The sequence below is a fragment of the Dermacentor albipictus genome, chromosome 7 (assembly GCF_038994185.2).
Source record: "Dermacentor albipictus isolate Rhodes 1998 colony chromosome 7, USDA_Dalb.pri_finalv2, whole genome shotgun sequence".
Lineage (NCBI taxonomy): Eukaryota > Metazoa > Arthropoda > Arachnida > Ixodida > Ixodidae > Dermacentor > Dermacentor albipictus.
In genome coordinates this window covers 124,656,392-124,677,634 of record NC_091827.1, presented here as the reverse complement: position 1 = coordinate 124,677,634, position 21,243 = coordinate 124,656,392, and the positions used below count along the sequence as shown (strand labels likewise).

At 48.3% G+C, this 21,243-nt stretch overlaps 1 protein-coding gene across 1 annotated transcript in view; it reads right to left on the bottom strand.

The window, feature by feature from the left end:
* The window catches only part of LOC139048151 (tubulin-specific chaperone C-like), a 62,143-nt gene that overhangs the window by 25,149 nt on the left and 15,751 nt on the right, over positions 1-21,243 (bottom strand). The window contains exon 4 of the mRNA XM_070522680.1: positions 17,785-17,963. Coding sequence (XP_070378781.1) covers positions 17,785-17,963 — 179 coding nt within the window. The remainder of the gene's footprint in view (positions 1-17,784; positions 17,964-21,243) is intronic.

The window sequence follows — 21,243 nt, the reverse complement described above, 5'->3', positions numbered from 1 at the left end:
CATAGCACTCCCTCCGAGTTCCATTTTTGACAGGTAAGTGGGCAACCTCATACCATTTCGATTAGGCAGTACAGTAGAATCTCGATGATACTATTACAGTTGATCCAAATTTCGCGATGATACGAATTTCAAAAGTGTTTTGGATGGTCTATGTTATATAGAATATGCTATGATTTGGGATTACACGAACAGTTTCTCAAGCCTTCGCAGATGTATGAACGCGCCAATGATCGGCGCACACGAGCGGGGCGACGCGGCTGGTCTCAGAAGGGGAGAGTAGCCACCGTGGCTAATGCGCGGCTGCTGGCCCTTTTCACGCCCACTTCCTTCACCTCCAGTCTCTGCTGGCCGAGCAGCAGTGGCCACCGGCCCTCCTCTCCACACCCGCCTCCCTTCACCTTCATGTCTTTTCACTTCTGCACCTAGTCTCTGCCGGCCGAGTGGTCGCGGCCACCGGCTCTCCTCTCCACACCCGCCTCCATTCACCTCCACGTCTTTTCACGCTGTTGGAACCTCAGTGTTGACACCCTTTATTGCAGTCGCACCGCTGGCACGAGTTGTTGCAAATGGGTCGCAAGCCCCAAGGGTAGTGTTGGCCTGGCAGCCTGGGGCACAACTGGAAGCATCTGAAGGTCCTGGCAAAGCATGAGTCGACTGCTAACAGAACAACTTGTTTCTTCTAGCATCGCAAAAGAGCGGGCGGTCAGGTCGACCGAAGTGGAGAGACGGGAGAGCACGCTTCTCGACGGAAGAATTCGGAGCCTCTCTCTTGGCGTCCGGGGGCAGCTGCTCTTATACTCTCGGAGTTAAGGGCAAGAGGGAAGGTCACGGGACTAGGTCACGTGATGGTGGGGCACGGACACGCTGAGAGACACGTTGGGACAAGAAGGTGACGCATCAGCCGAGCCGGCGCCAGTCAGACCTCCTCGCTTCACACTTGGGGAGCTCCTCTCCCCGGCTGCTGCGCTTTGACAAGCGTGGGCACACACACACACACGTACACACGAAGACACATGGCACTGAAACACGCCTGGACGCGCTTGGCGGGGAGGCTTTGCGGCAGCTCCGAACGGGCCAAAATGTCCGCCGCTTTGAACGAAGCCCCGGCGTCCATTGCATCCGCACCGGCTATACCGCGCGTCGTAGGCGAAATGTAACAGACCGCCCCGCCGGGGGAAGGAGATCCCAATGGTCACGGGACTGCATCCGCTGTCCGGAGGGGTCGCTCGATGATGCTCATAACCGAAGTCGGTCGTCCCTCGGCGTTTCTTGAGCGCAGCGCACCGAAAAGGCCTCGTATGGTTCTTGAATGACAGTTTAATTAACAGATTTGTCCTCAACTTGTTCATTTCATGGCCTTTACATTTTTCATATAAGCGGCATGCACTGCTTTGCTGGTTTCGAACTGAAATAGTTCTAAAGTTTGTGCGATATGTTTGTTGCTTATTAAATAGACAAAAAAGAATGGAAGCATTGATATCAGTTATTTTGGGCACAATTTTTGGCACACACGATTATATTCTTTTATGAAAAATGACATATTCTACTTGTTTTGGCAGTGCGTAGCATTCTAGAACTCATTTGCAGCACCATTGCCAACGGTAATGCAATTATTATTCATGTATTTGATCCCTCGACAAATTATTTAACAGGAATGTTTAGCTCGGGCCCAACTCCGCCGCTGCCAATTCAAATACGCGTAAAACACAGAAACGCTTTTCTGACATAACCTCTAGATTGCTTTTAATGAAATTTGCTGCATTTGAGAAAGAAAGTTAAATTCTAGTGTCTGTTGGAAGCAGAATTTAGATATAGGGTCTGAATTTTGCTTGAAATATTTCGAAAAATTCGAAAGCTCGAAGAGAATAGAAGCACGACGTTTACAATCTGATAGCTCTGCATCAAGGACAGATATCATGGTTCTGTCAACGGCATCTATTATAACAGTCAAAGCAGATAAATTTGGTATGTCAATTTGTATCTTACAGGAATTGGTTACGAATGTGTACAAGGGTTCCGCAAAAGCCGTATTTCCATAACACTATTTTTTTAGATTCATGTGTAACATATCAATTTTGTCTGCTGTAGATGTGCTAGTAGTTCAAATTCACAGAATTGTGTTATTTTTTATTGTTGAGTTACAGAGCTATAAACTTGACTGCTTTGTTTTCTGAAAATGTGCAATTTTGGCGTATTTTAAATAAAAGATTGACAACCTAAATGAAAAATTCGAAACCAGCAGTCACTAGAATTTAGGTTTGTCTTAAATGTAACAAACATCGTCAAATGTGGTGCAGTGGTTGCCGAGAAAAACGAATTCCCCTTCTACATGTATTTAGATAGGCGTACCCGAGCTAAAGCTTCCTCTAAGGAGGTCGCCAAGCTTCAACGTGAGCCCCCCCCCCCCCCCCCCCAACGAAATTTCTGGCTATGCCACTGGATCACACCCCTGAATTTTGTCGTCAAAATTCAATTTTTTTCTTTCCCATGTAATGATCGCACTCCGAACTTGCTGCAGCGATATGTTGTGTGCCAAGTCTAGCTAATGATGATGGTGCTTACCATTTGTTGAATGCTGTCGAATGCTATGCCAACGACTTTCGAAGACATACCAAGCGATCTGCACGCACCAAACATTCTTAAGCAGATGTCCCATTCCATTCCTTTCATCACTTTCCGCACTTCCATTAAAAAAAAAATAAAGCTACAACCAAAGTTACCTTGGCTTTATTATTTGTAGGCTTCATAATACCGTATTTACTCACATAATGATCGCACTTTCATGTCAGAAAAATTGACGCAAATTCAGGGGTGCGATCATTATGCGGATTAAATTTCCCGCGAAAAAAATTTTTTTTCGTCACGCGTTTGCTGCGGGATGTGGGACACCAAAACAAAAATGGCAGCCGGCGGAGCAAGCCGAACGTGCCAAACGCGATTTTTTTTCTTCTCGTGAGTACATTACGTGCATTGAAACAGTTTCTCCTGTATCAGTGATGAATAATATTGTTAATATCGGCAAGTTTGTGGCAATAACGTAGCCATGTCCACTTTGAGGGGACAGAAACGCATGGTCGGCGTGCTGCGGAAACCGCGGCATCTGTCTTCACTACTATCCTAACACTGCACATTTCCACTAAGGGTGGGCGAATATCTTAACTGTGTTACAAGCGTCGGCGTATGAATAGGGTACACTTTTAATGTATCAGTGTAAACTATCATTGCTGCACGATTTGTTGTGTGCTCACGAGTGCAGATGAAAAGAATCGATAGGCGCATTTTTTTGTTTTTGTTGACCACAACCATTATAAAGCCTACCCATAATAAAGGCAAGTTTGGTTGTACCTCTTTTTGTCATAGAAGTGTGGAAAGTGATGAAAGTAATGAAATGAGGCATTCAGTTACGAATGTTTGGGGCGTGCAGACCGCTTGGCTTGTCTTGGAGTTGTTCGCGTAGCATACGACAGATGGTAAGCGCGATCATTATTAGCTAGACTTGGCACACGACATGTCGCTGCGGCAAGTTTGGGATGCGATCATTACACGGGAAATAAAAAAAAACGAATTTTGACAACAAAATTCAGGGGTGCGATCATTACGCGATTGCGATCATTATGCGAGTAAATACGGTAGTTTTGGTCAACAACAACAAAAAGGCGCCTTTCGATTCTTCTCGTCTGCATGCGTGGGCACACAACAAATCATGAGCGGCAACGATAGTGGCCACATTTACACCGATACATTAGTAGTGTACCCTATTCATACACCGACGCTTGTAACACAGCTAGATATTCACTCACCCTTAGCAAAAATGTGCTGTACGAGGATAGTAGTGAAGACAAATGCCCCAGTTTCTGCAGCATGCCCGCCATGTGTTTTTATGGCTACGTTATTGTTGTAAATTTGCCAATATTATTCCTTACTGATACGGGAGAAACTATTTCAATGCGTGTAATGTACTCACAAGAAGAAAAAAAAAACGTGTTCGGCTTGCTCTGCTGGCCCCCATATTTGTTTTGGTGTCCTGCACCGTTACAGGAAGCCGCCTGTTTGTTGACCTGTTGTCATCCCGCAGCAAAGGTGGGATGAAAAAAAAAAAAAAAAATTCTTTCCGCGGAAATTTAACCCGCTAATGCGTCAATTCTTTTTCACAAGAGAGTGCGATCATTACGCGAGTAAATACGGTAAGAGGGTGATCTCACGCTATTTCAATTAGGCAGTATTACCGTTTAGTACATACTTTTTCCAAGCTCCGGCCAACTACGGTTTAACAAGGTTTCACTGTATGTGTGTGTGTGTGTGTGTATTGTACTGGAGGAGAACGAGCAGCAGGCACTGTTTTGAAAGAGACAACAACGAGTGGTTGAAGCCTTGTGCCTGTGTTGCCTAAGCTGTGTGACCTTTTGCTGCAGTGCTCTACTACCTGAAGGTTCTACCAATTAAACTATAATGCCTCTTGACATTTTGTGGATGTGCTGGGCCCTTTACAAACCTGTAACTCCGCAGCCGGATGCTCCCTACCATTTCTTCCATGCCTCAGGACGACACGCAGCACGATCTTCCACTGGCATCGCCTGTCATCCGCTCCGGTGCTCTACGCCAACGAGATCCTACAGTCTTCAGTGGCAGCGACGAGCATGACGTAGAGGATTGGCTCTCATCATACAATCACGTGTGTGCATATGACAAATGGGATGACACAGCTAAACAGACTAAAGTCATCTGTCTTTCTGAAGTCTCTAATCTCTGGTTCCGGAATCATGAATCCAACCTTTCCACCTGGACAGCATTTATCCATTGTTTCAAAGAAGTCTTCGGTAGGCCTGCTGTGCGCAACGCTTGCGTGGTCGTGCTGAGCAAAACGGGTGAAAACTTCACCAGCTACATTGAAGATGCAGTTGACCTTCGCTAGCGCATTAATCCCGCAATGCCCGACTCTGAAAAGATCAACAATGTTATGAAGGGCATAGAGGATGACGCCTTCCAAATGCTCTTGGCAAAAAATCCTCAAAAGATTGATGAGGTCATTACCCTGTGCCAGAGCTACGATAAGCTCTGCAAACAACGCCTTACTACACCCTGAGCTGCTGCACCGGACGACACGGTTTCGGCTTTAACCAACAGTTCCAGTGCTGCTCCCGCCAACCCTTCGTTCCTCGAACAAATCAAGCAATTCGTTCGCGAAGAAGTCGCGCGCCAACTGTCACTGCTGCCTGCTACCCAGTCATCTGAGTCCTCTTTGTCCCCGGAACTCTGACAAGCCATACATCACGCACTACCTCTCGCTAATAAGCCACCTTCAGCGCTGCTTCCGCTCACGTACGCTGCCCTCATTGCCATGCCAAGACCTCTGCCTGAAGTTGCGCACCACACGCCCACAAGCGGCTTCTATGCCTCGCCTTCTGCAGCTGCGAACTACTTGCCCAGAATCGGCTTCTGCATGCCTCTACAACCCCTGCGCCCAAGCTCAGGGCTGTACAACCCTACCTCGGCCCCCTGTTGATAATCTGTGGCGTACCCAAGACAACCAGCCGATCTGCTTCATGAGTGGCTTTGCTGACCACGTGGCACCACGGTTCTGCTGCCAGCGGAGTTGGTATCCTCCCGATACTGCGAGACTTCAACAGAATGCTCCTGACTCCCCAGTCCCGCTATTTGCCACTAGTTCCACACTTCTCTCCTTCACCTCCTGTTCCCCAATGCTTCAAGATTCGTCAGTCTCCATCTCCCCATCGACGTTCCCTGTCCCCCATCGTCCACTGCCCTCCAGCTGTGGAGGAAAACTAAAAGGCACAGTTCCAGAGGCAAGAACTGCGATATCTTTGAACTGCTCAAGTCCTCATTTATTCCTTACGAACGTCATTGAAGTTTTTGTCGAAGGTATCGCCAGTCATGTGCTTGTAGACATGGGTGCCGCAGTGTCCGTGATTGCCGACCAGCTTCGCTGTACGCTCCGAAAAGTCGCGACGTCGTTTTCTGCCATTTCGTTACCTTCAGCAGGCGCTGAGCCAATTGAGCCCTTAGGAACATGTACCGTCTGTGTCGCCATACAAAACAGTTTATACCACATTGAGTTCATTGTTCTTCCCCGCTGCTCTCATGCCATCATTCTAGGATGGGACATCTCTCATCACATCTCGCTATTGTTGATTGTGCCCGTGTAGAATTTGCGCTGACTCCATTTTGCAGCAATCTTACTGAAGAATTGCTTCCACCTTCTGCTCGAGTGTTTGTCACCACCGACACTGATATCCCTCCTTTCTCTTCTGCCCTTGTACCTGTTTTCTGTCTGTAGTGGCTGCACATCTACCGATAACTTACACGTGCGCTACTGTGACACGCCCCTTTGATAAGAGCTCATATACTGCGGCGCCGAGCGTAGCCGGCGCACTATTTCCCAGCTTATCACAGCCGGCGGCCCAGCTGTGCTGGCGCTCGCCAGTCACCTTGTCAATGGAATAAAGCAATTCCCTTTGAGTACTTATTCTTCTGCTTTCCGCTCTGCATTCGGTGAACTAGGCCACCGCTATCTGATAAATCATGGGCTGTCACTGCATTGTTCATTGCGGCCTTGGACGCCAGAGCACAGTCAACTGCCTTCTGGGAAGTTAAGGGGAGACGCTCCTCAGAAACCTTTCTTTTTAAATATTATTGCTAGGCAAATGAAAATTGTACCACTTATATAGCTTGATATCCTCATTACAAATCTGTTTTTAGTTTTAGGATAGCTCAATGCTTTCATATCCTAAGTGCCATGCATAAGTGAGAAACAGTGCATGTTTGTGCAGCTACTGGACCTAGCAGTTGGCATGATATAGCAGGGCAAGATAGTGTTTCTTGTCGCCAATGCTCCAATGAGTGCTAATAACTAAGATAATGCAATTCCCTTGACAGGCAACATTTTGAGAGAATTTCATATCTGATGCTTCGTTTTCACTGACTGGTACCCAAGGATATTGAACATTTCCATTCTTAAAACTAAACAGGTTACACTAAAACCTAGATCAGTGCATTCTACACATCTTAAAGATGATACACACCAAATTTGGTCTTGCTTGGACCACAATAAGTACATCAAATGTCGTGCACAAAATCCATGTTTGGCCAAAAATATGAAGCTGAGAAAAGCACGATTGAAAGTTATAAATGTTCTTTGTGTTGTAGCGCTGAAATCTATATAAAAATTGTGCATAATGCAGGCCAGGGTACCTAGATCCAGTGCACAACTTTAGAATTCAACTGCGCCATATGTTGTTCTCTCATAGAGTCTTTGTGAGCACCATGCTGTGCTGTTACTTTCCGAGCCAACTCCAAGTTATCAGCCACTGCTTTTGTAGCAGCGAGGTGCACTTTCTTTGTTATGGCGGTGAACGATTTATGGTGCATCGGTTTTGGCAAACCAAGAACTGCACAAAATCGGACGAGTTGATTGTGTCCAGCTATAAACGCGCGCGCCACAACCACTGCCTTGATATTCACGGCGAAACTCTCTCTTGGGCTGGCCGAAGGGCGCGCTCCACCGTTAGCGTCGTCTACCGGAGATGCACGCTGCGAAGAAAATGTTGACGAGATAACGGACGTGGTACACGCTGCATTGTTGCAACACAACCACAAAAACGACGCGAGTCCTTTCCATTTTTCAGCCAACTCACGGATAAAAAGGTCACGCCGTCCGCACGCCGGACATGCCGCGGCGCTCACGTTCATGACGCCGATCTCGCAGATAAAGGTGCTTGCCGTCTCCTCGCCGCTCCTATCTTGATTGTCAAAGATTTTCTACTTTTTCTCCGATGCGCTGACGAATTCGTATGCGCTGTCAATGAAACTTGAGCGGCCGGCCGGCTCTGAACCGTCGAAAGCGTCGCCGTCACCTAGGTTAGGCTTAGCTGCCGCGGACTTCTCCATTGCACGCCGCTTGACTTTGCGGCGAGTCCCCTTGAACTTGTGCTTCGACCGATACTTTCGAGATCGAAAATCGCATTTCTTTGCGGGATCTATCTAAACAAGGAGCAGAAAAATGCGTGAAAGCCTGGGAACACGTCGAGAGAGCGGCACGTCGCAGAAAGAGCAGACAAGCTGCGGCCGCGTCGCGCACTAGCAGCCAATGGCGTGGCTGGAATCGCACCACGTTATTTAGAAATCCAGCAAAAGTGCTTGGTTTCGGAGGAGAAATGTTGTTTTTATTATTACTTCCCGGGGAGATTGTGACACGGCAAAGCCGACCTCTGAGAGAAAAAGTGTAGGCCTACTGCCTTGCACAAGCCCAATGGCTTGCGACGCCGCGATTTGACGCATCACACGCTGGAAAATGGGCCAGATTTGCACCTTTTCTTGCCACCTCGAGTGCTTTCACCGTATTAATTTATAATTTATCGATCACTTACGGTTCTGATTTCTTTATATATGAAAAAGGAGGGATCAATCTTGTTGAAACAGTCGAAAACATAAAACTGACTTTTTTAATGAAAATCGCCGTTTTCCGACCCGCGTCTCTCCTTAAGTGCTTGTCCTCGACGAACAGCTGTCTCTGAATGTCTATTCGCCGCATGCCACACACAAACTTGTCGCGAAGCACATCGTCGAGAAAAGAAACGAAATCGCAGGTTTGAGCTAGCCTGCGTATCTCTTCTACAAGCTGAGCTATCGTCTGCGTTTCGCCCTGCACGACGCGATAAAACTTGGCTCTCTCGGCAATAATGGATGGCTTTGGCGACAGGTGTTTGCTCAAAACTTCCCTTAACTCGCTTATCGACTACGATGTAGGCGTATTGGGAGCAGTCAAGGACTTTAACAGTTGGTAGTTGGTAGTTGGTTTTCGGACCGATGAGACTCACGAAAACGTCGACTTGAAGGTCGGCTGGAACCTTGTTTGCCCTCAGGCACGATGAGAGTCGCTCGTCGTACGACGTCCAGTCACTGGTCGAGTCGTCAAAAGGTTCCATCTGTCGCAGCTGCGAGGCCATTTTGCAGTATTGTCAGTTCCGAAGAAGAGACTGCCAATTTAGCTGCAGGGTCCCGCTGTCGATGCGTTGATTCTCGTCGCCATTATGTGGTGTTCTTCCAGGCAGGCAGGAACCCGGCAGTTGCAGGGAAAGTACGCAAAGGGAATTGCTTTATTCCTAGTACGCAAGTAAACGTGCCAAACCCCAGCAGTGTTATCGCTGTGGTTCTTTTAAGCACGATGCGCAAGCGTGTCCGCACGTACGAGCTACTTGCTTCGAATGTAACCGGCAGGGGCACATACGCAGAATGTGCATAGCAAGAGCGGAACCAAAACACCAGAAGCAGTGTATGCGTACGCTTGAGTGCAAGACCCAGCACAACTTCACTAAGCTCAACAGTGTCGACGTGTCACGAACGGCACCCATAATGGTAGGCGTAAATGTAGAAGGAACTACCGTAAACATGGAGCTCGACACTGGAGCAGCAGTATCGGTCATGTCGCACCATCAGGCTAAAGTGTACTTTCCTGGTGTTCGTTTGCAACCAACAAAGATGCAAATGAAGGCGTACACAGGGGAAACCGTAAAGCCTGTAGGAGTAATGGATGTGCTGGTCCGCCACAATAACCAAGAGGCACGATTGCCACTTTACATTGTTCCGCAAGGCGGCATACCGCTCTTAGGTCGCAACTGGCTACAGCATATCGGGCTAGACTGGGGTGGCGTTCGAGGTCTTTGCAAGGTGTCTGCTGCGTCAGGCAGTTCACCTGCAGCACTAGAAACGCTGCTACGGAAAAACGAAGACCTGTTTAAGGATGAGCTAGGAACCATACAAGGAGAGCAGGCAAGCCTCAAGTTTAAGGATGACCAAGTGCCTCGTTTTCTAAAAGCACGGAGTGTGCCTTTTGCTCTTGTGAAAAGGGTAGAGGCTGAATTAGAGAAGCTCGAGAAGTTGAGAATCATTTCTCGTGTCGCCAGTAGCAAGTATGCTACGCCAATTGTTCGCGTAGTAAAGCGCGACGGGTCGATTAGAATCTGTGGAGATTACAAACTCACGCTGAACCCAATCCTAGATGTTGAGACGTACCCGCTTCCAAAGCTGGATGAGCTTTTCGCAGCATTAGCGGGTGGTCAGAAATTCTCCAAAATTGATTTAAGTCGGGCTTATCAGCAAGTTGAGATGGACGAGGAATCCAAAGCCGACCTGACCTTGAACACGTCCAGGGGCTTATATGTTGTTAACCGCTTGCCTTTTGGCATCGCCTCAGCGCTGGTGATCTTTCAGAAGATCATGGATAATACTCTGAAGGGCCTTGACGGAGTTACTTGTTACATCGATGACATCATGGTCACCGGAAAGACTGAACAGGAGCACCTAAAAAATTTGGAGGTGGTATTGAGACGGTTATCAGACGGAGGCATCAGGGTAAAGAAAGAAAAATGCGAGTTTTTCAAAGACAAGTTGCAGTACTTGGGACATGTCATTAGCGCGCATGGAATTGAACTGGCAACTGACAAGCTAGAAGCCATCGCAAAGGCTCCGCGCCCCACGGACAAGCAGCAATTGCATTCACTGTTGGGCTTGATAAACTACTATGGCAAGTTTGTTCCTAACCTGTCAAACGTCGTTTTACCCCTAAACAGATTGCTGCGACTCGATGTTCCCTGAGCCTGGAGTGACGAGTGCGAAGCAGTCTTCTCGGATATCAAGCAGCTGCTGTCGCAGCCACCGGTTCTCGCTCACTATGACCCCAGTGCGCCTCTGCAACTGTCGTGTGATGCATCGGCATATGGTATAGGAGCTGTCATCTCTCATGTGGAGCCAAATGGTCAGTGCCATCCGGTTGCGTACGCATCACGTACCTTATCTTCAGCGGAGGTCAATTATAGTCAGCTGGAAAAAGAGGCGCTGACTCTAGTTTTCAGCGTCAAACGTATCCACTACTATCTTTTCGGGCGTTCATTTATTCTCGTTACTGACCACAAACCCTTGCAGACAATTTTCGGTCCCAAGACGAGAATACCAACTGTTGCTGCAGCTAGACTGCAACGCTGGGCTTTAGTTCTGTCTGCTTACAATTTTACTTTGAAGTATAAGCCATCGAGTCAAAACGCCGAAGCAGACTGCTTCTCTCGATTGCCTCTACCAAGTGAAAGTGAAGAATGCTCGGATGACCAGTTTTATCTCCTACGCATGCAGTCCTTGCCAATTAACTGTCGCGATGTGGCATACGAAACGGCCCGAGATCCGATTCTAAAGATGGTCATGCAGCACGTAATGAATGGTTGGCCTGAGAACGTCGTGAGTGAAGAAATGAAGCCATTTTTTCACAGACACTGTGAACTTTCTGCACAGCTAGGGTGTCTTCTTCTTGGAATGCGTGTCGTTATTCCTCGGACACACCAGTCGCAGATGCTCGAAGAATTGCACCAGGGACATCCTGGAATTGTTCGGATGAAAGAACTAGCACGCAGTTACGTGTGGTGGCCAGGCATCGATTGCGACATTGAGACCCAAGTGCGTTCTTGCAACCCCTGTTTTAACTCAACGCGCGATGCCTTGCCCGGCTCCTTTGCACCCGTGGGCATGGCCAACCAGACCATGGGAACGTCTGCATATCGATTTTGCAGGACCTTTCAAGGGTGCCATGTTCCTGGTTGTGATCGACGCTCACTCCAAGTGGTCGGAGGTGTGCCAAATGCGAGACACGTCCGCGGAAAACACAGTAAACCGTCTCCACGAAATCTTCTGCAAATTTGGTTACCCTGAAGTTGTGGTATCTGACAATGGACCGCAATTCATCTCAGCTGTGTTTTCAAACTACCTCAAGAGCATTGGCACGCGCCATGTAAGGATGTCAGCCTACCAGTACTGCCGCGAGCTTAAGCACCACGTTGGGAGAGTTTTCGTTGTCTTACAGGAACACTCCACATGCTACCACGGGCGAGGCGCCGGCCACTCTCCTGCTACAGTGTAGACTCCGCACCCGTCTAGATGCCGTCAAGCCCTCGCTGCAGCAGAAGGTTTCGATGCGGCAGTTCGTCCAGACAGTGCGTCGCAAGCAGCGCGCACGTGAATTCGCTGTGGGTGAAAGTGTTCTTGTGCGAAATTTCAGATGCAGTGCAAAGTGGTTGCCTGGGATTGTGTTAGGGCAGACTGGAGCTGTTTCATACAGTGTTCGTGTGGAAACCGGTCGAGGTGTGTTTGCATGGAAGCGCCCCCAGAACCACATAATTCAAGCCAGGGATATGGACTTTCCGTGCATCCCTGAACAGCGAGACGACCCCGAGCAGCCGCGACCCGACAGCCGCGACCCGGTGCAGCCAGCTTCGTCTTCTCTTCCAGCCACGGCAGAGTGGCATTATCCTGCAAGGCAGCGGCGCCCTCCAGACCGCTACGTGCCATGAACTACTTTTTGTTTCAGTGCATGTGCCCGAACTACAATAAGAACGGGGGAGTGTAGTGGCTGCACGTCTACCGATAACTTACATGTGCGCTACTGCGACACGCCCCTTTGATAAGAGCTTATATACTGCGGCGCCGAGCGTAGCCGGCGCACTTCTTCCCAGCTTATCACAGCTGGCAGCCCAGCTGTGCTGGCGCTCGCCAGTCACCTTGTCAATGGAATAAAGCAATTCCCTTTGCGTACTTTCCCTGCAACCGCCTGGTTCCTGCCTGCCTGGAAAAACACCACACTGTCCTGCTTTCTATGATTTCACAGTTCTTTTCACGCCATCTCAACTAGCTGCATGCCGTCATCCCTTCTTGCTTCCCTTTGCCTTCCTTCCCTTTCGCCAGGGCTCCAGCGCCCTTTACGTTTCGAATCCGTTTTCATGTCCATCGAGCTTACATCATGGCGAGTGCCCCGGTTTTGCTGACGAATTCGACACGAGCTCTGTCTACTATGTGCCTGATGACTCGACTCCTCTTCCATTGACGCCATGGCTCTCTCTGTCTCTGCGCCTGCATGTGACCAAATGTTTGCTCCATCTATTGACCCCAACCTCACTGCGAGTCAGCGAACGCAGATTGTCGACCTCCTTAACAGATTTCGAACTTCTCTCAACCTCCAAAAACAATGTTTAGGACGTACCTCCACAGTCGTTCATCACATCGACACCGGCAGCCTCTATGCCAACGTCCATACCATGTGGCCGCGACGGAGTGCCTTGTCATCGATGAGCACGCAGGAGACATGATCCGACGCGGTGTAATACAGGCATCATACAGTCCCTGGGCTTCTCCAGTAGTGCTGGTCAAAAAGATGGGACAATTCATTTTTGTATGGACTATCGGCGACTCAAAAAGATAATCCGGAAAGATGTTTATCCTCTTCCATATAAACGACGCACTGGACTGCCTCCAAGACGCTGAATTCATTTCGTCCTTAGACTTACGATCCAGTTATTGGCAGGTCCTGGTGGCTGATGCTGACTGTCCGAAAGCAGCATTTGTTATGCCTGACGGCTTATATGAATTTACCATGATGCCCTTTGGCCTGTGTAATGCACCTGCGAAGTTTGAAAGAATGATGGATAACATCCTCCGGGCCTCAAATGGCAGACATGCCTTTGTTATCTCAATGACATTGTCATCTTTTCCCCGGACTTTTCTTCTCACCTGCTCCATCTCAAATGCGTCCTCACTTGCCTCGCTGATGCTGGACTCCAGCTCAACTTAACCCTTTAAGGTGCCTTGTACACAATTGTGTACATTGTACTTCTGGTGTTCTTTTTTCACGTTTAGGGTGCGCAATTTTCTATTAGGTTGGCTTTAGCGCATTCCCAAACTTTAAACTGACAACCATGTGCATTTTGGGCGCCATCTGTCGCACTTCGGTGAAGATGTTCATATCAAAACAAGAAATGGCGGACGCCGGAGCAGCAAAGAGCAGTGAGTCAAGTTCTTATTTCTTTTAGAGCCGCTTTTTTTATTGTGGCAGGCGAAAAAAATTAGACGCGCTTGTGCATCATATGAAGTACTGAGGAGTGATAATTTCATCCATTCTGAGGAGATGACCGAACGCTAACGCTCGCACGCGCATGTGTACACGATTGTGTACAAAGCGCCGTGGTCGCTGCAGAAATGAAGAGCGCCGAGAGTTGCTTTGATTTTCTTTCCAGGTTTTTTGGCCATTCGTCGTTCTTCTTTCTACAGTGCAAACAAGCATAAGAAAAACCAAAAGACAGCTGAAAGGCTTTTGGAGCTCATTGCTGATAAATATTTCAGACGTCGGGGAAGTGACGAAGAAGAAGCCACGTGTGAAGCGACCGACGCCTGCGTTGCAGCTCCGTTCACCAACCTCACAGAAGAGGAAGATGCTGCTGCAGGGGAAATGCAAGCTGAAGAAGTGGACACAGAGTGCTTTTTCCTTTTGTGAACCTGGGTATCTGCAATTCTTTGCTGGACTACCACCGCGACAATCAAACGCTGCCTAGAGCTAAACTCCTATATTTGATGAATTTTCGCTTGCAAGCTGCCGAAGCATTAAGTCGGTACTACCCGAGAAAAAGCGTGGAAGGCCTTCTCTTGCAGAGATCCAAGCACCACAACCAAAGATAGGGCAAAAAAGCAAGAATATCGCTTCCTCGCACCGACGCGCACTACGACTCTTTTGACCATTGGCCCGAATCCCGCGACCAGAAGGTGCGAATTAGTTGCAAGCTCGAGAAGTGCACACGAGGCGCCCGGATATTCTGCATGAAATGCGCCGTGCCACTGTGCCTGACGAAAGAGAGAAATTGCTTTCTCGCATTCCACAAGTGAATGTTGTGACCACCGAGGCGCTGTGTACACAATTGTGTACAATGTTGCAAATACCTAATAAAGTTTCATGATAACTTTCAAGAATTCGATGGTTTTTGTTTCTTAGGTCCCAAAAAAGAATATTTATATATAAAAAGATTTTTTTCTATGCATAATTGCAAGTGGCGCCTGAAAGGGTTAAAGAAGTGTCACTTTGCCGCCCGGCAGCTAGTCATCCTTCGCCATGTGGTTTCGAAAGATGTGCTCCCAGATCCAACCAAACTGCAAGCTGCCGCCAAATTCCCACGATCAAAGACCCCAAAAGAACTCCGCAGCTCCATCAGATTGTGCTCCCACTTTCGTCGTTTCATCCGCAACTTCGCCACCATAATAGCTCCTTTGACGCAGCTTCTCACGGGTAATCACAACCTCTTGGACTGGCCATCAGTTTGTGATGCCGCATTCACGACGCTGCGTCGTCTTCTAACCTCACCCCCCATACCTTGACATTTTGACCCAAGCACACCGACAGAAATACACATGGATGCCAGTGGCGTTGGCATTGGCGCTGTTCTTGCACACTGAAAGACTGGCTTTGATGAATATGTTGTTGCTTTCGCTAGCCGCGCACTCACGAAAGTGGAAGCAAGCTATTCCATTACAGAAAAAGAATGCCTGGCTATCATTTGGGCCATAAATAGAGTGTCGTCCTTACCTCTACGGCTGCCCGTTCGAAGTCATCACGAACCACCGTGCACTCTGCTGGCTGTAGTACTTGAAAGATCATTCAGGTCGCCTCGCTCGATGGGCGCTTCACCTCCAAGAGTACGATATTCGAGTGCTGTACCGCTCTGGCCATAAACATTCGGACACGGATGCCTTGTCCCACTCCCAAGTGTCAGCACAGCCCAATTATCAGAAAGTACGAATATGGGAGTCCTCCCTCACTGCCACGGAAATGCTTTCTGAGAAGCAGAAGGATCAATAGATTGTTGCTATGCTGGCTTTTTTGTCAGACCCATCAGCGCTATCTACTGGCCATGCATTGCATCGCCAAGCACACCACTTCGCTGTTCGTGATGGCCTCCTATACCTCCATAACTACCTCTCAGACAGGCACAAATGGTTACTCGTGGTCCCTTGGCATCTACGACTGGACATATGTGCAGCATTTCACGAAGACCCACAATGCGCACATGCAGGAGTACTAAAAACATACACGCTCCTGCGAATTCATTATTACTGGCACGGGATGTACTGGTTCGTCCGCCAATATGTCCGCTCCTGCCTCGCTTGCCAACGCCGCAAGAATACCCCTCATGCCTTAGCTGCTCCCCTGCAACCATTGCCTTGTCCAGGACGAGCCTTTGTCCGGGTCGGAGTTGATCTTTATGGGCCCCTTCCGAGTACTTCAGATTGCAAGCGCTGGGTGATAATGGCGATAGACCATCCTACGCGCTACATGGAAACTTCGCCTCTGCCCAACGCATCTGCGCGGGATGTTGCCTGGTTCCTTCTGCATAACATACTTCACCGTGGAGCCCCCACAGCTGCTGAGTGACAGAGGCCGCGTCTTTCTCCCTGATGTTATAGAAGCCTTACTCAAGGAATGCCACGCAATTCACCGTACCACTACCGCATACCACCCGCAAACTAATGGGATGACTGAGCACTTTAACCGCGCTTTTGGCGACATGTTAGCCATGTAGGTCGCATCTGACCAAACCAATTGGGACTGCATTCTACCTTTCGTGATGTACGCTTATAATACCGCCACGCAGACCACTATGGGATTTTCCCTTTTCTTTCTCCTTTATGGACGTGTGCCTTCCTGCACAATGGATACGATCCTTCCGTATTGCCCTGACACAACGGAGGCTACTACCGTCCGAAGCTGCTGTACACGCGAAAGAGTGCCGAAAACTCGCCCGCACATTTACTTTAGAAGATCAGCAGCGACAGAAGCACCTTTGGGATATTCCCTCCTCTCCTGCATCCTATGCCCTTGACTCACTAGTCTGGCTTTGGATTCCCGCTACCAGCCCTGGACTTTCACCCAAGCTTGTGCCCAAGTACAAGGGACCATCCGTGTCGTCAGTCAAATGTCTCCTCTGAACTATTTGGTAGAACCCCTTGAGCAGCCTTTCGATAAGTGCCGCCGAGGGCGCGAAATCGTGCACGTTCAGCAGCTTAAGCCGTACTTTGATCCACCTGTGCTATCTTGGCAGTAGGTCGCTGAAACGGCTCCTCTTCTTCAAGGAGGCAATTGTACTGGAGGAGAACGAGCAGCAGGCACTGCTTCAAGAAAGACGACAACGAGCGGTTGGAAGCCTTGTGCTTGTGTTGCCTAAGCTGTGTGACCTTTCGCTGCGGTGCTCTACTACCTGAGGGTTCTACCAATTAAACTATAATGCCTCTTAACAATATATATAATAAATTCTGGGGTTTTACTTGCCAAAATGAGGATTTGTTTATGAGGCATGATGTAGCAAGGGGCTCCTGATAAATTTTGACCACTGCTGGCGCTGCTGATGCTTGTTCACTGTCATCTGATGTCACGTACACCCGTGAACAAAAGTATACGAGCAGGGATTGCACGAAAAAGCCGATGTTTTCCTCTTCGTGCGAATGCAACTTGAAATTGCGCACTGCAGTCCAAGCCTGGCATTGTGAACTTTCCAGTGTACTTGTGAATTTCAGGTTATGCAGGTTAATAAGAAATTCAGTTTTTTCAGTGGCTTTGTGGCCCGTATACTTTTGCTCACGAGTGTTCAACATGCTATGTCACACTAACAGCCCAAATACAAAAATAATGTGACGCCAATGTCACCTGACATACCGACACTGGAGTTCTTTTGCGAAATTGAAGGAATGAAAGCTTGGTTTTTGTTTTATCTTTCAGTAATCAACCTCTTACAGCGCAATTAGCAAAAACATGCTTTTCCAAGAATACTTTATTCGTCTGAATCGATTCAGTGTTTTTCTTTAGTGTCCCATTCAAAACAGCAACATTTATCAGGCCTAAAACTGAGAAGTAATGAGGTTTAACAGGTAGCAGTGATAGTGCTGGCTATAACTATACCCTACGTGGCTCACCCGTCAGGGGCCGCTGCTGCCTTTGAGCTGGGGCACCGTGCTGACTTGAAGGCAAATCGCTTGCGTGGCTTGAGCCGCTCCCGGACCTCATCTACCTGTGCTCTCAGTGTCCCAAACTGTTCCCGGACCCAGCGCAAACTGGCTGCAGGCAGGTGGTTGGCTGCTTCTGTTGTTATCATCTGCAAGCATGGCAACACAGGCATGAGCAAGTTAGAGAGAACTGCTTCATTCTCATGTGGCACTTCTCTAAAAAAAATTGCCTAAAATGAACAGGGTTAAAATTAAGCAGCAATATGCAATTGCAAACGTACAGGAGACCGTGTAGAGAAAGATTTTTTTGACTAACCCCAAAGAGCTAATGGCAGGTTTCACCAATCACAGAGGGCTAATAGCGGATTTGACCAATCAAGGAGGGCTAATTTGGAATAAATATCTGGGCAGAACTATGATTGCTGTCCCAAAATGTGAATAGCCAAAATGCGTCATGTACGAGGTGTGCTGCGCTCCTCTCTCATGCTTTCCCCTGGACATGCTGCACCTTTTTGTGGTGCTGTTGTAGAGTCCGCACTTATCCCGTGGCACACGAAAAGTGAACCTGCTTTGTGTCAAAGAGGTTCAATGAAGAGTGGCTCATACAAACTGGCACATACTCAGGTTTGCATCAAAGTGCTTCATTGAAGAGGGGAACAAACACAGTGGCACATACACAAACGGCTCACATCTTGAAGGCAGTGTCTTCCTTAGAGAAACCTTTTTCTGAATCGGGTATCTGGGAAACTTCTTGCCTTTTTCGTGGGCTGATCCCGGAAATAGTGCCGCATAAGAACATGTGCCAATCGCGAACTTAGGTCTGGTACGGTGGTAGCACTGTGTGGCATTGCTGGTATCAGCACCAGTGACAGTACCAGCAGTATTAGTGCACAGTGTGTACCAGTAGCATTGACACTACCCTGCGGTGCCAGTGGTATAAGCATCATTATTCCATGTGGTACCGGTGATAACCATGGTGTTAGAAATATAGGCACCAGTGATACCACTGTGCATTACCACTGCACTATCGTGGTACTGCCTAGTAGTGGTAACAGCGATAAGGAGAGTATCCTCACATTTTTCCTTTGTGATAGCTATACCACTCTGAGATGCTGTCGTTGGGATGCTGCACTTGTGGTCGAAGAGCCACTCTCGCTTGAGGTGCTGCGGGCCTCTTGGAATAAATTACAGTCGCCGACAGATTTTCCGGACTCCAAAAATTCGGACATGCCCGATTATTCGGTCAGCTTTGCGGCACCGCCATTCTCCCTATAGACCATAATGTATAACAAATGCCGAAAGTTTGGACACCTTGCAACCTCCCGTCTGATTTTTCGGACACTCCTTGAGCCAACTCGATCGCACCATGCACCATGCACCGACTCTGACCGGTTGCGACTTGCTGAACGCCATTTTCGTTTTGAACTAAGCCTCCTTGCTGCCCCACGAAGTGGCGCTACTGGAAATCCCCGCTAATCATCATCGTTTCTGCCTGGTTCGATAGAGTAGCCGTACAGCAGTTCCGGTTTCAGCTTAGTAAGCCATGTCAACACAATCCAGCAGCTGATTTGTTTCTTTCGCGCACGACGCTGCGAGCAGGCCACGTTTTTCGTTTGTGCGACTGGTGTCGGCACGGTGGTGTTTCCTTTGGGTGCTGTGTCGAGGTTTCGGTGATCCAACGCGGCGTACGGAAACATCGCGTCAAGTGTCTAATGGCGCCGACAGTGCCCGCGCAGAGTGCGCTGGGGAATGCCGGCAAGCGGGTGCCGGGAGGCCTAAGATTTGTCGCCTTCCGATGTGCTCCCTACTGACGCGGAAAATGTTCTGCCGAGACCTGCGCAGTGGTTGCATTGCAATTCCGGACACCGTCTCATTTGACAGTTTCACAGGTGCTGACACTGCTGTACTGACATGTGCAGAACTCGACGACGGAGAGATCATTCGTCAGGTTTCTGCTGCACCGCCGGACAATGACGCACCATGTGCTACGCTGCCGTCGCATGTGGAGCGTGCACAAGCAGTGACTGTGCTTTCAGCCGCCTATAGTGACCTTACGACCCTCTCCGAGATTCAGGCTTATCTGATTGCGCGTAAACGGAACAGCGTGCAACGGCGCACTCACGATTTCTTCAAGCCTACTGCCGAGCCGGAATAAGTGCGTGGAAATAAAGGATTTTTTTTTTCTTAATCTGCTTTTTCGGACACCTGTTTATTCGGACATTTCCACAGTCCCCATGAGGTCCGAATAAACAGTCGGCGACTGTATATGGTTCATAAACACATTCTCACTCCCAGCTTGCCGAGAAAAACATTCTCTTTCATAGACATCAACTAGAGGTTCAATCGCCTTCCAACTTTTTTTTACACAGCACTATCCTCCTGAACGGCCAACAGTTTTGATGGGATAGCTAGATGGCGCAAAAAATAACCAGTCCGACAATGCCAAGAATGCTATTCACATTAAAAATAAAATGGTATAGTTTTATGTCATCGTGACACTAGACATAAAAGATCTTGGCACTGTTCTGCCAGAGTCATGTTTCTACAAAATCCAGAGGTTTACACACGGAGAGAGTGCAAAGAGGCAAAATGTTTTTAAAACAACAGCTTTTAAACATGTTCTATCTGCATAGTGTGCGCCGATGGACGCGCCACTGGTGGCGGCCTTGCGCAGAACACACGGGAGAGGAGCCAGCCGCGTGCCGTAGTTTGTTGCGTTGTTGATAGTGATTCTCTGTCTTATTCACGTTTTCAGAGCAAGATAGGTAACACCCTTTGCATGTGTGGGGTGGACAAAGCTTCAAGTAATGTCCAAGAATAATTGTTGCAGGGTGGGGGGCTCAAATACTGGCGAAAACATGCCGGCGATACTGATCTAATCATTCCCCGCAAAGCCTCATCAGCGGCAGCAACGGTTGCAATGAATCGTCGCTTTAGCGGGAAATTTCTTGTTTTCATCCTTTCCTTTGTGGCCTCGGTGTTTTTTTCCAATCAGTCATAGTTAGACAAGTAAGCGACGAAGTTCGTCTGCAGTGCAGCATGCGGTTTAAATGCTATTCGCTAAAGTTCGGAATGCCGTTTGCCGCTTATATTGTTTTCCGCCTCTTTACTGCGTTGCGATAGCGAGGCAGGACGACTGCCCAAGCACATTGTATTGTATGTGAAAGCTATTAAAGTTTGAAAGAACTGAAATTGTTGTTTTTATGTGGCCCGGTAAATCCCCGCACCAGCTGTCGCGCACTTCATGTTTTTGCATCTATTTTATGCGTGGCTTCGCACATGTTTAATTGTTGCTAGTTGCTTCATGAATAAGTCTTGTTGATTCTTTTGAGCTGCGAGGTTTTCACCCTGCCTTGTTTGTAAATGGTATAAATCATGCTGTGCCTTATCGGAATGATACCAAGGAAGTGCTTCTTTAACAGCTTTATT